This window comes from Amblyomma americanum, chromosome 7 (assembly GCF_052857255.1).
Source record: "Amblyomma americanum isolate KBUSLIRL-KWMA chromosome 7, ASM5285725v1, whole genome shotgun sequence".
NCBI lineage: Eukaryota > Metazoa > Arthropoda > Arachnida > Ixodida > Ixodidae > Amblyomma > Amblyomma americanum.
In genome coordinates this window covers 88030320-88047916 of record NC_135503.1, presented here as the reverse complement: position 1 = coordinate 88047916, position 17597 = coordinate 88030320, and the positions used below count along the sequence as shown (strand labels likewise).

The following is a 17597-nucleotide window of genomic DNA, read 5'->3' as shown; positions in this document are numbered from 1 at the left end:
ACCTGCACGCGCCTCTGCTGCGTAGCCACACAACTCACACCAGCGGCTCTATCCGTTGCGTCAAAGAAAAGCTAAAAGTGCTCGTTACTAAGTGTGGCGGCGTTGAGTTCCACTCATCAGGGAAATTGACGAGAGATCATGCGATGTGAAGCGACAAATCCGCGTTAGCAGCATACCGGTTTTGTGTTTCGCTTTTTCCTGTCCGCTTTTACAATGATCGCCCGCCTTTCATTTCGTCTTCGAATTTTATTCGAAAATTGATTTCTGAGGAAAGGAAATGGCGCAGTAAATGTCGTACATCTCGGTGGACACCCGAACCGCACCGTAAGGGAAGGAGGGAAGGTGGGACTGAAAGGGAGAAAGAGGTGTCGTAGTGGAGGTCTGCGGAGTAATTTCGACCACCTGGGGATCTTCAACGTGCGCTGACATTGCACAGCACACGGGCGCATTTTGCGTTTCGTCTCCATCGAAACGCGGCTGCCGCGGTCGGGTTCGAACGCAGGAACTCCGGCTCAGTAGCCGAGCACCCTAACGGCTGAGCCACCGCGGCGGGTCTCGAATTTCATTTCACCACCGCTTTTTCGTTTTGCTGCCGCATGGGCTTGGAGTTGGTTGAAACGGGTAGAAAGGTGGACAGGTAGAAGGTGGAAAGTGGTTAGAGGTGGGTGTAAGCTTGATTTCGCCGTCGCTGTGCAGGGTGCAAATAGGTAGTTGAGTCGCGGCTCGTAGGTGGAATATGTTTTTTACCGGTGGGTTCCCGGAGATGCTCCCAACGGGGCTGCCCCGAAGGGTGTTTGTCGATGGTGGAGACCCCCCCCCCCCCCCCCCCCCTCTCTCTCTCTCTCTCTCTCTCACACACACACACACACACACACACACACACACACACACACACACACACACACACGAGAGCACGGAGAGAGAGAGAGAAAAAGAAGATATTTTGGCCACAACGGGACTGCACTGTTAACGCAGTAAGGAATTATAAAGAAAGCAAAAACAAAGAAAAATCATGACCTCGAGCGCAATGATCTCACCGCGAACTGTACTGGGAGCTTAAAGGGGTCGCTAGCAGCGTTAAATATGGCGCTTCGCTTCTTGGGCGTGGTCGCGGGCACGTTGCCCTCATCCCGTCGTCACGCCGAGCTCCGATTCGTCCTCCACCCGGCCGTTCCAAGAGCCGCCGTAAAACGACCGTCCGAACGCAAACATTGCTCTCATTCACGCAACCAGCCGGCACAAGGGAGGCCGGCGCCACGCTGCACAGTGCAAATAACACTGCCCAGCACGTCCCATTTCGGCGCATCGACATCGAGGTGCCGCCCACCTTGTCTGAGAGGTCCTTGCGCGGACTCAAAGCCTGCTGATGTATTTATGGGCACGACTGGGAATGTTTGCCGCCGCCTGACAGGCCCGTACTACGTCCCGCCCAGCAGGTGGAGCTTGTTTACAAAAGCACGCGAACTTGGTTTCTCACCCAGCTTCACTACTGAGCCTCTGATCGCGCTTCCGAAATTATTTGTTAATTTATTCTTCTTTTTACAAAGTGTCAGTGCACTAAATATGATTTATATCTCGCAGCTAATTTCCTTCATTTTCAGTACCACCTCACCATCCCTCTGTTAGTCCTTAGTCTGTCACATAAGGAAGCAGGCAGGAACACTACATTACTGGCTTATTTCTGCTTCCATAGTGCGGTCGAAGATGAAATATGCTTCCTTTATTGGGAGTCCTCACCGCACTTACCCTAACAAGCTAGGACCACTGCATAACAAGGCTGCTATACTCAGTTCAAGTAAACATTCAACGCATCAAAGTGAATCGGGAATTAAGCGAAGCATCGTCTTCATTTCATTAAAATCTAGAAAGGAAACAGGCCGCCTTGCATTTTTTCCCACCATTTCACATTATTCCACTAGCTACATTTCAGAAGTTACGAAAGCTGCCATAAGCGTACTTTGACGAATCGGTTACAAGTGCAAAATTTATCCTCATTTGCACGTACTGACTTCACGCGTTTTTTATTTTTGCAATTGACCATTAATGCATGGAATCACAACCCAAATTCATCGCAAATGTTTCTCACCACACCAGCTTCATTAATGCCTTATGATTCACTTAAGTGTAAATTAACAGTTTATTCGTATTTTTAGATACAAATGGTTTTATTAAAACTATTTATGCTGCTGTCGTTTGTTTAGATTTCATTTGGTATTTTCACACATTTTCTAGAAATGAGGTACTGTCATCTGCCATCTTATTAATTGGTCCCTCCTGTGCATGCTTATTTTGCTTGCTTGGTGTGCCTATCTAGTTGTACAGTGCAATATTTCTTACGACCTGTTTGCCGGGCATGTCGAAATGAAAAAAAAATTAACACTGTCGCATTAAAACCGTCCCGCTGCATGTATGCAACTCAAAAGTGCAGTATAATTCGATTTTCCTTTTATAAAATGCCTCGCAGTTAGAGGATAAGATCTAAGGCTTTACCTCAAATCATATGCTTTCCCCTCACATCTTAGAAAGCAATGCAGCCATGTATGCAAAAAGATTATTGCAAATAACAGAAGCGACTGGTGCAGGACTGGTTTAACAGGATGCCGTTAAACTAATCCATAACAACATTCATTTAAGAGGTCAGCTGAAGAAATCCGAGGCCTAGCAAACTAATCCGGGGCCTAGTAAACTGCGCTGGCTTATAGAGGCAGGGCAAGAAGTACGACACAAACACACGCGTGAAGAGCAACTTGCAACCAAACGTCGAATGCGTGCTTTTCCCCAGATTTTCTTTTTCATCTTTCTTTTAATTTTCCGTTTCTTTACAACAGTTTGTTCACTAGATGTATAAAGGCAGGTAAGCGACATTAAGAATTTAGTTGCAAGTAGCGTATCGCCGATGTGTTCGCGCCGTCCTTCTGTGATGTCAAGTTTAAGATATGCAGCGGATGCAATCGCGGCAACCAGCCCCGTTTGATGCTTAGTATACTAAAACAGCTCTCCGGGTTCTTTCCTACCAGCTGGCACGCCAAAGCAACTTTTTTATTAGTCCTCGAAAACCACACCCCATGCGACCGTTATTGCTTCACCTCAAACGTCAACAGCGACTGAAAAGATGTGCACGCAAAGCGAGAGACAAAGCGAGAGACGTTAGCAGTAACCCACGGTTATCTTGTGACACTGTGGTTGTTCTAGCTGTGACATCGGTAGCCCGTTTCTTTAGAAGGCGTGCGACAGGCGACTCTAATCGATAACCCCCCGCCATCGAGGAAAGGACACACACGTCCTGCCGTATATATTTGTTGTTGTTTTTTCTTGAGGCCGCAACATCTGTTTCCACCGACAAGGGCGTTCGCCACGCCCCGCCTCCTGCCACCGTCCGTGCCGCACTTTGGCCCGAAGCGCCCCCTATAACGCCCTCCACAGCCGCAGGCAGGCTTGTTTTCGCAGCACACTGCACTGCCCTGGTGAGCTACACATTGCGTTATTCGCCTGAAAGAGCGGGCGGACATGCGTGTTAGGATGACGAAGCAATGGCTGATTCAGTACGACGGCAGAATAAGTTAAAACATTGCGTCACTGTGTCATTGTAGATGTCTTTCTTTTCATCTCCCATCTCATCTGCTTGAATCAACAAGCTTTCAAGGAGATGTCAGAACGAGTACTTCTGTTTAGTTCTTTTTTTCTCAAAAACCTGACAGGCAACTCGTCATTGCCCCTCTTCTCTGTACGGAGGCCTATGTGTTTTGAAGCCTTGACAGTCTGCAAAAGCATCCCCTTCTAATGTTTGTTCTCCTTCCTTGCATCACGTCTGTTGCTAGTTTCCAGCGGGATTCACACAAATCTAATAGGACGCAGTTCAGTACTTTGCGCATTTGTAAATTGCAGGTTGGGTTCCATTAAGGAAATGATACGCTCAGTACAGCAGTCAGATGAGTTCCGAGCTATAACGGGAGTAGTGGATGTTTCAGCTTATCCACGTCTTTTCTGTTGTGATATAACTCCCCTCGTGCCGCAAAATGTCACTGTTTGTCCAAGTCCGAAATTTTCCTTCTTCAAATTAGCTGAAGCTAAGAAGAGATCCCTCCCCAGGCACTGAAAACGAAGTAAGACGACGTAAATACGGGGGTGGGGGGAAGCTAACACACACGGGGTGCCTGCTGAGGAAAAGCCGGCAGTCCAAACTCCGCTTAAACGCACTTACTGAAATTTGGTCACCATACGGAGAACTACAAACTGACGTTGGAAGTCACTGCCAATAAAATCACTTGCAAGCCCCGCGACTCACAACGAAATTATTTTACCTGAGCAGCAAGAGACGTTGCACCACCATTTACAGCGCCAATTTTTCAGCGCTTTCGATAAGGAGCGTGATGGATGTAAACGCGGCAACTGTATGCCTACTGATAAGAATGGTGCCCCATCTGGATATCTGGACTTCATAGGCTGCTGTTAAGCGGCAGTACAATACAGTTACCGGGCTGTGTTCGACCAATTAAGTTATTAAACCTCATTATCACCCAAACAATTCAATTATTAGAAATGTAGGTTTCACTTAGGAAAAGAGTGCGAAACTCGGTTGCACGCACCGCCAAAGGCAAAACTCAGACCGGCAGATAGGTCAATGTCGGAGTTGAAGAAACGCTGCCGCGTTCGTAGATGAAAGTAGTTTGCCAGAACGCATAATACGGCACAACACGTCGGAAAATGTAGTCATGACGCCTCCTGAGAACGAGAAGCCATACGACGGCATTAACCGGCCCCATAGAAAGAAAAGTGGTGGGGTGGGGTTGGGGGGGGGGGGGGGGGGGAGCAGTCGCTTAACAGGGCACGGCTATCTCGCGGCACAAAACCCTCTCAGCTTGCGTGCCAATGCAATATGCGCGCGGACAGGCGTTCGAACCCGTGAGCGCGCTCTATCGTAGCCTACGTACCAGCGTCTTGTCGAGGGCCTCCCTGACGTAACCGATGTCGAGGGCGATCTCGTTGCGAGCGTTGACGAAGTCCTCGAAGGCCCGGTGGCACTCCCGCTCCAGGAACTTGCAGAAGGCCAGCGCCAAGTCCTGCTTGGGCAGCTGAACGATGAGCTGCCGGTCGCGGTACTTCTCGCCGGGGCTGCCCAGGCGGGGAACCTTGTGGTTGGGCAGCTGGGCGAAGTACTCCTCGATCTGCGACGACGTCAAACAGGGAAAGCGAAATCAGTGCAGGCGGCGCTGCGAGCGCCAGGTCGTGGCCTTGCTAATGAGCGCAAACGTTTGCCCTTCGTTCTTGCAATCCTCAAGCATGAACTACTGCCGGGAACTGTTTCAGGAACAACACGGCGCATGGCGGAAGACATTGGCGGCACGAAAGTTCTCACTAGCCTCTTACACGTTCTTTTTTAAAACTATTTCGCGTGGTCAAAGAATAGGGCCATTTGGTAAATTTTTTGGTGTAGAGCATTGAAATCTGGCACGCTTATTGGGAAGTCGACTGAATGCTTAAATACAAAATTTCACTAGATATCCTAAGTAGCTTTGACAATGTACATTTTTACATGCCCCACTGCTGTATCAAACTAGAAGAAAGACTGGCGTGACAACAAACCATGGTAGGAGCCTGCAGTCGCTCTTATGTTTTACCCAAACGAATAGTTAATGCGGTGACATCCTTCGTATGTTTTTAGCAGCCTGATTTTTTTTTCTGCGCAGAATGTTATATCCACGCTTGACTAATACACTCGCTATCGTCATGTCAAATTAGTGACAGAGAAAACAAAACAGAAACATAACTCAGAAACATACGAATGTGAGCGCATAAAGAATTTATCACGGAACATAGTTCCACAAGCCGCACGAAATTCCGAAAGGTCATTGTCAGGCACGGCAGTCAGGTTTATTTATTTGCAATATTCCAAGGGCCTTCGAGCAAGAGCATTACATAGAGGGAGGGGGGGGGGGGGGATACAAGAATAAAAATACGACACAGGCAATTGAAATAAAACAATAAATTTACGTAATAACTAAATACGAAATAAAGCAACTATTGTACACAAATAAAACAGCAAACAACGCAAGATCATAATCATATTTGAGAAGACTGGCATTTTAACGGAGATTTCAGCCAGTTTTTCGTAACCTACGGTAATAAGAAATTTTTAGTGTCGCTTTTGGGACGTTTTCTGCGAACATTTCTCGAGACGTAATTACAAACACGTTACAGACACTAAATTAGGCGTCTTGTAAGATTCGACTTTTTCTTAGATTTTCGGCATTTGATCACCGCGTCCCCAACTAAATCTTGATAGCATTTCAAAGAAAGTGTACAATGTAGACTAAATAAAGCCTCTAGTGTGCAACCGGTGCCACTGAGATAAAGAACGGCGCAAGAAAGCACAACTACAAGCGAAAAACCGTGGCTTGTTGTAGGCCCAATTACAAAATGCTGATGTGATTTTCAGAATGTATAAGGGATATATGAAAGGACACTCTATCTATGTTATCTCCTAATGGTATAATCAAAAAGCGCCCAGTCTAGCCTAAAGTCCCTTATTGAACTCGCCGCTAAGCAGCGACTAATTTCTCGCGCGTCCGACATTGCTTCCCTCCTGCAGCTCGCACGGAAGGTCGCGCCATAGTCACTCTAATAACGTACGAAGCGTCTTATACCAGGTGACGAATGCAAATATGACTGTTCGAAAACCTGGACTAGCCCCGGGAACTATGCTGGCAAGTCTGCTGCCTTTCGCACACACAACTGCGCACCGTCGACTACATCATCAGTGGTACCAAGCTACTTGCTGCATAGTCTATTTTTGTCGGCTACAAGAGACCTGACCGTAACTAGAGCTACGGTCACTCACAGACGCTGACCTCCCTTGGGGAGCTGAATGCAGCATTTCGTACGCATATACTCAGTATCGCTTCAGGTGCCAAATTGCCATTCCTGGTCGTTTTTGTGGAGGCAAAACGCTAAGGCGCTCGCGTGCTGTGCGATGTCAGTGCACGTTAATGATCCCCAGGTGGTCGAAGTTATTCCGGAGCCATCCACTACGGCACCTCTTTCTTTCTGTCTTCTTTCGCTCCCTCCTTTGTCCCTTCCCCTACGGAGCGGTTCAGGTGTCCAACGATATGTGAGACAGATACTGCTCCATTTCCTTTCCCCCAAAACCAATTATTATTATTATTATTATTATTATTATTATTATTATTATTATTATTATTATTATTATTATTATTATTATGGCCGTTTATTATTTTTTATTCCCTTTCCGGCCTTCTTTCCGCGTTCTACACACTTGCGCCAGTGCTCTAGCTTTTCCGACACGACATCCTGCATTCGCCACTTCAATCACCAACACCCGCCTTGTTAACCGAGCGGTTAGCGTGGCATTCAAAAGTGATTTACGCAATAAGACTATTTTTGCCCTGCTTCAGTGCGGTGTGACTACTACAAGCAAACTTTCTGCCACCTCAAATGGTGCCTGAACTTGATGTCGCATAGACTAACATCTTAGTTATTGCGGTGAATGCGTGCACCTGTAGTCGCCGTTTGTCCTTTGCTGGTTTTTTTTATCCTTAGCCAAACAAATAACTCACTTACACACGCACTATGACATCGTGGCAACCGCGCATACCTTGGCGCTAGACAGGCCCGGCGGCACCCAGGAGTAGCCCTCCTGCAGGGTCTTCTCCTTGGAGGTGTGCTGCGAAGGGTCCGACGCCTTGATGCCGATGCGGTCCCGCACGTTGACGAACTCCTCGTGGTACACATCGTGGGACTCGCGAGGGCACTTGCAGTTGTTGCACACTTTCCTGCAGGGCAGAACAGAAAACGCGTCCAAGTTGAGCGTTCTCCTCCACTCGAGCAAAATAGGCGAATAGGCTCCGCGAGTGCAAACGGAGTAACAGAGGTTCACCACGGCAAAAATATCCTGTCAGATTCCAGGAAGAAACGCGCCAATATTGGTCGGATTTTTATATGCTGAAGTTCAGAACAAGTCAGCCTCTTCACCACAGTCGAATGCTGAAGTTACTTTCACTTTTTAAGGATGTATCTCTTGCCTTAGCAATCATGTACAATGTCTTAAAAGTTAATTAAAGCTCAAAAGTTGTTTAACAACTTGAATACTCCTTAAGCACAGAAAATCTTGCACGTTGTTCACATGTTCATATTTCAAGAAGAATTTCAGCGTGAAAGCAACAAACTCTCAGTAAACAAACAAGTCTAGGTAAAACGATAGCTCGAGACATATTATTGCTTCAAGAACACTCTCATGGAAAGGCATACCACCTCGCCAGACGCCAGTTAATAGAGGCTTCCCAGAAAACTCAATTTTCCTCAAAATGGTGCACATGTGTATTCTCTCTCTAGCGTCTTATGACCGCGTTTGTAAACTTCTATATAGAGAATGTCCACTGCAGCCAAATTGCACAGGCCGCATAGAAAAGTGACCGCCTTACAGGCTGTATATGAATATACTACGAAGACAAGCACATTCAATGAAACAGCTTGTATTACTGATCGTATATAGTTTAAATCCCGCATATATTTCCGGCAGTGATTAAGAACAGTGCAGCCAGCTATGCAGACGGAAAACGATACTGGAAACAATAAGGGAGAAATGAAGCAACGGGGGTACCCGAGGAAACGACACGCAGAAAGAATGGCAGAGATTTAAGGTAGAAAAAAGAGGTCGGGCAATTCGGCCCTTTACAGAGTGTCCGCGAATGGCGCTGGACAGCGCCATTTGGAAGTCAATGGCGCAGGCATTTATTTGACTTGCAGCAATGGATGAAACCCGATTGATGGTAGATAATATTTTTCCAGTCCCTGGAAGAATATAGCCCACAACTTGAGCCTACACTTAGTGAACTGCGCCGCATTCCTCTCAATGGAGATTTCTTTTAACTCAGCGGCGGCCTAGCGCCTTGATCATCAGCATAGCGTGCGGGGGAGAAATGATGTTCGATCCTCGGTGCCCACAAGTTTTCCAATGGGTACAAGCTTTCCTTTACCCTGCTGCTCGTCTTGTTAGCAGCGTAATGCTTCGAAAAATAGTTCTTAACCCATACGTAAAAATTCTGGACAAATGCACTTTTGAGCGGGAAACTTTTTATGCAGCACATTATTTTGAAATTCCTGACAAATTCTGTTGAAGTCAATAACATACTCCACAGAAACCAACATCGATTTCGCAGTGGCTTGTCAACGACTACGCAACTAGTAGAAATTATGCATGATTTTGCACAATGCCTCAACAATCAGTCACAAATCGATGCCCTTTTCCTAGATCTAACGAGGGCTTTTGACCGAGTATCCCGTACTAAACTCCACATTAACCTTAAGACTATATTTGGTGATGCACCACTGGTAAAATGGATTTATAATTACCTCTATGACCGTTATAAATTTGTGCAATACGACCATCATGCCTCCAAGTTAGTACCCATTTTTTCAGCACTACCTCAACGTACAGTTTTAGCCCCGCTGTTGCTTCTACTCCTTATTAATGACACATCAAATGAAGCTGAAGTAAAAATGCCACTATTCGCGGATGGCTGCGTGCTAGAAACAAAAAACACTAATGACCAGGAAAAACTTAACGCTCTAGGAAAAATTGCAGAGCGGTGTAATAATTTGCAGATGATAATTAATTTAGAAAAAAACGGTCTCTATGTCCATTACAAGGAAAAAGTGTAAATTAGATTATGTATACTCTTCGAATAACATGAATATCCGTAGTGTGACTCAATATCGATACTTGGGTGTAGGCATCACTTCCGACTTAAACTGGACTACGCATGTTCAAAGCATAGCTAGCAAAACAATGGACAAGTTATTTTTCCTTAAAGGGGCCCTTCGTCATTCTACATCTGATACAAAATTTGCTTACGACACTTTTTTCCGTCCGGTCTTAGAATACGCTAATATATCTTCGTTCCCCCCACTAAACACAACGTTAAAACACTCGAAATGGCGCAAAGGAAAGCCGTGCGCTTTACCTTCAACTGCTATGGCAGCATGCATTCAGCCACAGATCTTTTACGCACGGCAAGGCTTCATACGCTGTCCAGCCGCGCCAAATTACACCGTCTGAAGTTTTTGTATTTACTTCTTAGTAATGCATTAACGATTTCTCCCACAGACTTTGTTCGTATAAACACTACCAGAGGAACACGTCACAAGCATGCACTCACCCTTGAAATATATTTGTGTCACAGTAATACTTTCCGATATTCTTTTTTTCCACAAGTTGTCCGAGACTGGAATCGCTTGCATCCATCAGTCATAACCCAGCACACATAGACAAATATATTACCCTCGCTGAGAGCTCTGTGCTTACATTCCTCTCACCATAACCGAGCTCGTTCATAATCTTGTAATACAGTGTTCCTCGCAGTGTATTTATTGTATTCAAGTGCCATCATCAGCGTTATGACACGATTGCTTTATTTATTATTACTATATGTATTGCATGTTCTGCTTTTATTTCTGACTCTTAAAACAAAATTTAGCACTACACCTGTATTTAATGAATGTTTTGCCCTCTCCCGTAAAAATCCCAAGAAGGGACTGGCAGTATTCCGAAATAAATAAATGAATAAATAAATAAATAAATAAATAAATAAATAAATAAATAAGTAAATAAGCGCAATTTTTTCCATATCATGTAAGATTAAACTATAACAATCAATATATCCGCAGATTACCCGACGGCAGCCTTGAATTTTTCTTTCTGTTAACGCTTTTGCTATTGGCAAAAGCGTTCCTCATTTGTTTTCTATGGGAGTCTAAAATGTTCGATGCGATCGATGGAAAGACTTTGAAAAAAATATTTGCTAAATATTTCAAGAATGGATCATTGCCTCATTATTTTCTTAAAAGTATGTTACAATTTTCCAATTGTCAACAATTTTGTGCGCATTTGCTGGACATGACTGTATAGAACTACAACCTGTGTTCGTAAAGTTTAGAGACTGAGTCCATTAAAAAAAGGCGTTTAACATTGAATTCATTTGTGCAGAGCGCGTTCGAAATAGTCTCCCTTGCAGTCTATACACAGCTTCTTGAGGTCTTGACAACAGTTGGAAAACGGTTCTTTTGGCAGGGCTGTCAGTTCCTTTGTCGTGGCGTCTTGAATGGCCTCCACGCTCCCCATTCAGCGACCTTCAAGGGCTCTCATCACAAGAGGAAAACAGGAAAAAATGGCATGGGGAGAGGTAAGGCGAGTATGGCGGATAGAGAAGTACAGTAATGCTGTGCTTGGCGAGAAATTCTGCCACGCTGAGAGCGGTGTGCGGCCTTGAGTTATCGTCGAGAAGGCTCCGTTGTCCAGATGCCAATAAGTCATGGCGACGGCGTCGCAGTCCATCACGCATGCGTTGGAGCACGCGGATATGTTGTTGTTGTTGTTGTTGTTAGCCTATCAAAAGATGGCACATACCCACACTGGGGGATCGGCCAAGAATCGGGTGGCTATTCACCTGAACGCAGTTCACAAAAAGGAAAAGCACGTGGGAGCGCAACACCGGTGAATTTTTCATCATGAACAGAAAAGGGATGAGTGTTTTGATTTTCAAATTTTAAGAATAATAATAAAGAGGACGAACTCGTGGTGCATGACACCTCTGGCATCGAAAAAAAACTAGCAGCATCATCTTTGTTTCGGTGTTCTGTCGCCCCACCTTTCTCGACGCCGGAGAGCTTGTGGGCCGCCATTTGGCGCTCTGCTCTTTGTTTGAGGAGCGCATTGAAAACACCATGTTTCGTATTCAGCAATGATGTTGTCGACGAATGCAGCATCCTTCTCCGCCTCGGAAAGTAAATCAGCGCTCACTGATGCCCGCGTGTCTTTCTGGTCCTGTGTGAGGGAGTGCGGCACAAGTCTTGCATTCAACTTTCGTTTCCCCAAGTTCTCACGCAAAATTTGGTGCCTTGTTGTCTTAGTAATGTCGAAAGCATCTGATAGCATGCGGACTTTAATGCTGCGGTCTTGCTGTACGAATTCCCTGATCCGAGCCACGTTGTTTTCATTCCGTCAGGTTGAAGGGCCTTGTGTCGTCTTCCACCGACGTTCTCCCCGAAACGAACCTCTTGTTCTACTCGAAAACTCGCGCCCGCGATAATGTCTCGCCGTAAGCGTCACGAAGGAGCTCATACGTACGTGTGGCTGTCTTACCAAGCTTCACACAGAATTTTATGTTTACACGCTGTTCGAGGTGGACGTCCATCTTTCCACATTCACTCACAGTAGAATCCGCGACGACTAGTGACAACCTATTTTCCTACATGCAGTGCCATCTAGAGGCTGCCACAGCAATTAACATAAATTTCTCAGGTCAGCCCGAAAAGATGGCTCTACCCATATACACCAACATTTGCTTTGGGCAATCATTTCTAGAGAAGAAAATAAATCAGTCTTGAAACTTTACGGACAAAGGTTGTAACACCATGTGGCATGGCGGTCTTTGACCCAGCTGCCCAAATGCGCCATTAAAAAGCCGTGCTCTAATCTTAGGTAGCTATGAGGCTGGTGCCCCATTCCCTTCCACCCTCAAAAAGAGTTAAGGAGAGATTAGTACGCAAAACTCGTGAGGATATAATAGGACGCGCAGCAAATCGGACAACCTAAAAAACCCTGTGGGGTAAACCAGAGGGATAGCAACCAAAAGGCGGATCTGTATGACACAGTGTTGTGCACGCCGTATTCGTTTCTTTGTCTCCTGCCCATGTATGTTTTCGCACTGTGCCCCGAAGGTAGAAAAACATACCAACTGGCCTGCCAGAGAGCACTGTTAGGAAAATATAAAAGCCGTTCAAAACAACGCACCACAGTTCCCTGCTTACTTCCACCACACAAATGAAAGGGCTAAGAACACGAAGACCGGTTCCATTTTTAAATGCGTAAGCGCACATCAAATCGACGATAGAACACAGTTGTTCGCTCCTGTCAAGTGCACTGAAGGATGCCAAAGATTTGTTTTTCAATGACACATTACCTTCCCTTTTGATAAATAACCCTAGGCAATTTTGGAGCGTAGGTAACAAAAAATACAATTCATCCATCAGCCTTAAAGACTCCAGTGACCAACTAATTCATCCTAATGAATTTGCAAATGTTCTAAACAGTGTATTCGTTTCAGCTTTTTCCAAAAATCAGTGTTCGGTAACCCCTGCATATAACAGTACTGACTTTTTACCGATGGATTCTATTGTCTTTGATCCTGCTGGAGTGGAAAAAATAGTTGAAAAACAAAAGGTTTTTTCACCATGTGGTGTTGATAACATTAGTTCTAAGTTCTTGATTAATACCAAGGCATACAGCGCAATAATACTCTCTAACCTATTTCAGCAATCTCTTGAAACAGCATGTATACCTGATGACTGGAAGGTTGGGAAGGTGATTCCCTTGCATAAATCAGGTGATCAACATTCTCCGCATAATTATCGACCCATCTCACTTACCAGCATTCCGTGTAAAATCATGGAGCATGTTATTTACTCTCACCTTGCATCGTTCCTTGATTCTAATGAATTTTTTACGGACAGTCAACATGGATTTCGGAAGTGGTTTTCTTGCGAAACACAGCTTTTAACCTTCACACATGATCTAAACTCATTCCTCCACAGGGGTTCCGTTGTCGACTGCATATTCCTCGATTTCTCAAAGGCGTTTGACAAGGTCTCTCATCAACTGCTTTTTTTTTAAACTTAGTAAACTTAACCTCGACCCTAACGTTCTTAGGTGGCTGCATTCGTTTCTCACTAATCGTTCACAATTTGTCACCGCTAATAATGCTTCTTCCTTCACTTCTCCAGTTGGATCTGGAGTACCACAAGGCTCTGTTCTAGGGCCTCTGCTTTTTCTTATATATATCAATGACTTACCTGACAATCTATGTTCAACAAGAAATCTTTTTGCTGGTGACTGCGTCATATACCGCGAAATTAACAGTGACTCTGATATAGCTCTTCTTCAATCGGATATTGATCATGCTCTTGAATGGACTAACAAATGGAACATGGAACTAAACATAAAAAAGTGCAAGTACATGCGGGTTTCTCGTCGTAACACCACATTGCCTTCATATCGTCTTAAATTGCAGCCTTGAGTCTGTGCCTTTTTACAAATATTTAGGTGTCTTTATTTCCCATAATCTTTCTTGGAAAGTATACATAGACTATGTAAGCAACAACGCTAACTGCATGCTGGGCTACATACGCCGTAAATTTAATCTTCTAGCTCCGTAAAACTGCTTCTCTACAAGTCGTTGGTTCGTAGTAAACTAGAATATGCTGCATCTATCTGGGACCCCTATCAAGAGACACTAATATACCAACTCGAATCTATACAGAACCGTGCGGCCCGTTTCATTCTCTCGAATTATCACCGTAACTCAAGTGTCAGTGCCATGAAATCAAGCTTATCACTCCCACTACTGTCGCAACGTAGAAATATATCCCGCCTTTGTCTATTCCATAAGATTTACTACGATAACCCCATTCTTAAGAGAAAATTTATAACGCACAATGGAATCACCTTCCCCGATCGGTCGTCGAAATAAGTGACCATTCTGTGTTTAAATCGGCTTTAACTAACTTGATGGTAACATAGTACATGTAATTCTTGCGCCCTGCCGTTTATTTTTTTCAGCTTATGTGGTAGTTCAAACAGACCTGGTCTGCGTGGTATGCTTGTTTGCGTGGTATGCTTACTTTTATGCTTACTTTTATTCTTTGCTCATAATTTCGCGTTAAATGACTGTTAATTTGTTTCATTGTATTTGCTGTAACCTACTGATTTGCGCGAACCATATTTTTGTTCACATTTTTGTGTTACTTGTGACTGCTGTTCCTTTGTTAGTTTGTCTATTGTACCCCACTCCTCTCTGTAATGCCCTCGGGCCCTAAGGGTACTGAAATAAATAAATAAATAAATAAATAAATAAATAAATAAATAAATAAATAAATAAATAAATACCCAGCAATACATTAAAATGCAACTGCCGATGCAGGAACAAGGTACCAGCGTCAGTGCGGAACAAAGAATGAGGAGGAAGCTCCATAATAGCCTACTGTTAAAACTCGATCTAACGAAACCCGAATTAACGAAGTTCCTGATTTAATGAACAAATTTCCATTTCCCGTCAGGTACCCACAGGGCTCAAACCAACGAAAATAACTTGGCCACCAAACCTGATCTAGTAAGTTTTTTCCGGGAAGAAATGAGTGAAAGAAGAGCCGAGTTCTATTTATATTGCCCAAAATCTCCCGCACTTCGTTGGCAGTGCGTGCGTGCGTGCGTGCGTGCGTGCGTGTGTGCGTGTGCGTGCGCGTGTGTGTGTGTGTGTGTGTGTGTGTGTGTGTGTGTGTGTGTGTGTGTGTGTGTGTGTGTGTGTGTGTGTGTGTGTGTGTGTGTGTGTGTGTGTGTGTGTGTGTGTGTGTGTGTGTGTGTGCGTGCGTGCGTGCGTGCGTGCGTGTGCGTGCGTGCGTGTGTGTGTGTGTGGGGGGGGGGGTGAAAAACTTTATTTCAGGGAGGAAGCTTGAGGTAGCCGGAGCAACCTCTCGCGATCTCTAGGTGGGCTCCTCATTACAGGAGCCCATTGGCGACCGCCGCGACTCGGGCTCGGTGGACCAGGGCCTTTGCAGGGCAGTGTGCGAGCAAGAGTTTTGGGGACGCTTACGTTGTCTCAAGAGTGCAATGCAGGAGCTTGTGGCCGCCGATGCCGACGCAGACCAGGACACAACCGAGTCCTTAGATGACGAATGTATCGTTCAGTTTGTCACCGATGCACAAGAGTAGTCGGAACAAGTGGACGATGCGAAAGATGCCGAAGCTCCCGTGGCCACTCCAAGCAAGGTGATGGACGCTGTCGACCTCTCGAGGCGGTTTGCTGTTCTCTCCAGAACGCCGATATGTGTAGTTTTTGTGTTTTTTCAGTTTCACGCACAATCGATTCCTGCCAAACGCAAACACGGTGCCGCGGCAGCTTTTTGGCGTCGCTACGTTACAATATTAGATTTTTGAAGGACAGAAAAATGTCTCTAGATTTTACGAATTTTTCGATTAAACGAAATAATCCCAGCCTACTCCCCTCTTCATTAAATCGAGTTCTAACAGTTTTTCCAGAGCAAGATCCCCTCCAACTCCCCTTGCCCAGAAAGGGATTTGAAAGAACCATAAAAAATCCATGTGCCCAATCGTTCAGCATTTTCACGCTCCCTCAGCGTCTGCAGCACCGTGCTTGATATTGCACCTTTCACAGAGCGCAAACTCCGCCGAGCGCCGAGTTCCGCCCAGCGCAAACTCTGAATGTAAACCACTGCAATGTCCAGTTCCAATTACAGGCGTAGCTCTTCTGTTGGCGTATGACAGATACCGGCGATTCCAGATCCCACCACTTGGCCGCAGCGGTGGTGCAGTGGTTATGGCGCTCGGCCGTTGACCCGAAAGACGGGGGATCGATCCCGGCCGTGGCGGTCCAATATCTGTGGATGCGAAATTCTAGAGGCCCGTGTACTGTGCGATGTCAGTGCATGTTAAAAGAACCCCATGTGGTCGAAATTTCCGGAGCCCTCCACTACGGCGTCTGTAATAGCCAGAGTCGTTTTGGGGCGTTAAAGCCCATAAACTTAAACCTAACCTAGATTCCACCACTCACGAGAATTTCGGAGCACTGCCACGTTCTGCATCCGTTCCTTGGAAAAGAAGCGTGCCAACTACGAGGCTACTTCTCAGTCACCAGACACAAACGTAATACCGTTATGTGAAATGCGGTGGATAGCGGTAAAAGAGCGGTACGGTACTTGACGGTCGTTTTCCTGTGTCGACGATGCATTGCGTCTTTTTTTTTTCGTACAAAAGATGAAAAGATTGCACCGAGGCTAGAGACCAGCGCTCCTGTCCTTGGCCGTGGCTTGCAGCGTACATTTAAGTGCACGACCTTGTGCTGTTGTCTTTCGGCGCATCTTAGACGCATTCCCCTCCATATGGCTCATTAATGCCGATGCACTCGCGCCCTCAATGTTTCCTTCCAGCGAATAAAAAGAAACAGCCAAGGCACCCACTAGGCACTACTAAGGAGCCAGGTGTGCCGTGTTCTCACGCCTGTTTCATTTTCTTCGAGAAGCGGTTTAAATCCTCGAAGCTGTTTTGTTTCTTTGACACTATCTCGCCCCGCACTGGGGGCGCACGACGACTAGCAGCGTTAGAGCAGCCCCCTTTGGACTGGCCTTCAGCTCAAGGATCGCCAAGAGCGCGCTCAGCATCCGAAATGCCCTGGGCAACCTGTTCTCGCCAGAAGCTCCTGCTAATGCAATCGGGAACGCAGCGATTTGTTTTCGGCCGTTCAAGATAACCACGCGTGGATGCTTCGCATGCGCTGACACCAGTAAAAAAAAAAGACAATTCGGCTGAAGCTCTCGACGTAAACTGAATCCAAGAAGCTGCAAGCACGATAAAAAACAAAGACCTTTAGCAGCCGTTTCCATTCAGGTGACCTGCTGCGGTTTTGGAGACCAGCGGCGCTTCGCAATTGGGAGCGCCATTATCGGGTACCTTCGTACAGCGTTCGAATGCGAGGCAGCTCTTGTGCAGACCCCGAAACCCCGTTTCCGTT

General features: G+C 45.7%; 2 protein-coding genes across 2 annotated transcripts in view; both read right to left on the bottom strand.

The window, feature by feature from the left end:
* Positions 1-7786, bottom strand: part of Lmpt (four and a half LIM domains protein limpet) — a 136165-nt gene extending 128379 nt beyond the window's left edge. Inside the window, exons 1-2 of the mRNA XM_077632626.1 lie at positions 7613-7786; positions 4932-5165 (exon numbers count right to left, since the gene is read on the bottom strand). The gene's annotated coding sequence lies outside the window, so the exon portion shown is untranslated. The remainder of the gene's footprint in view (positions 1-4931; positions 5166-7612) is intronic.
* The window catches only part of LOC144097918 (gastric triacylglycerol lipase-like), a 71266-nt gene continuing 55291 nt past the window's right edge, over positions 1623-17597 (bottom strand). The window contains exons 11-13 of the mRNA XM_077630519.1: positions 7613-7790; positions 4932-5165; positions 1623-1634 (exon numbers count right to left, since the gene is read on the bottom strand). Coding sequence (XP_077486645.1) covers positions 1623-1634; positions 4932-5165; positions 7613-7790 — 424 coding nt within the window. The remainder of the gene's footprint in view (positions 1635-4931; positions 5166-7612; positions 7791-17597) is intronic.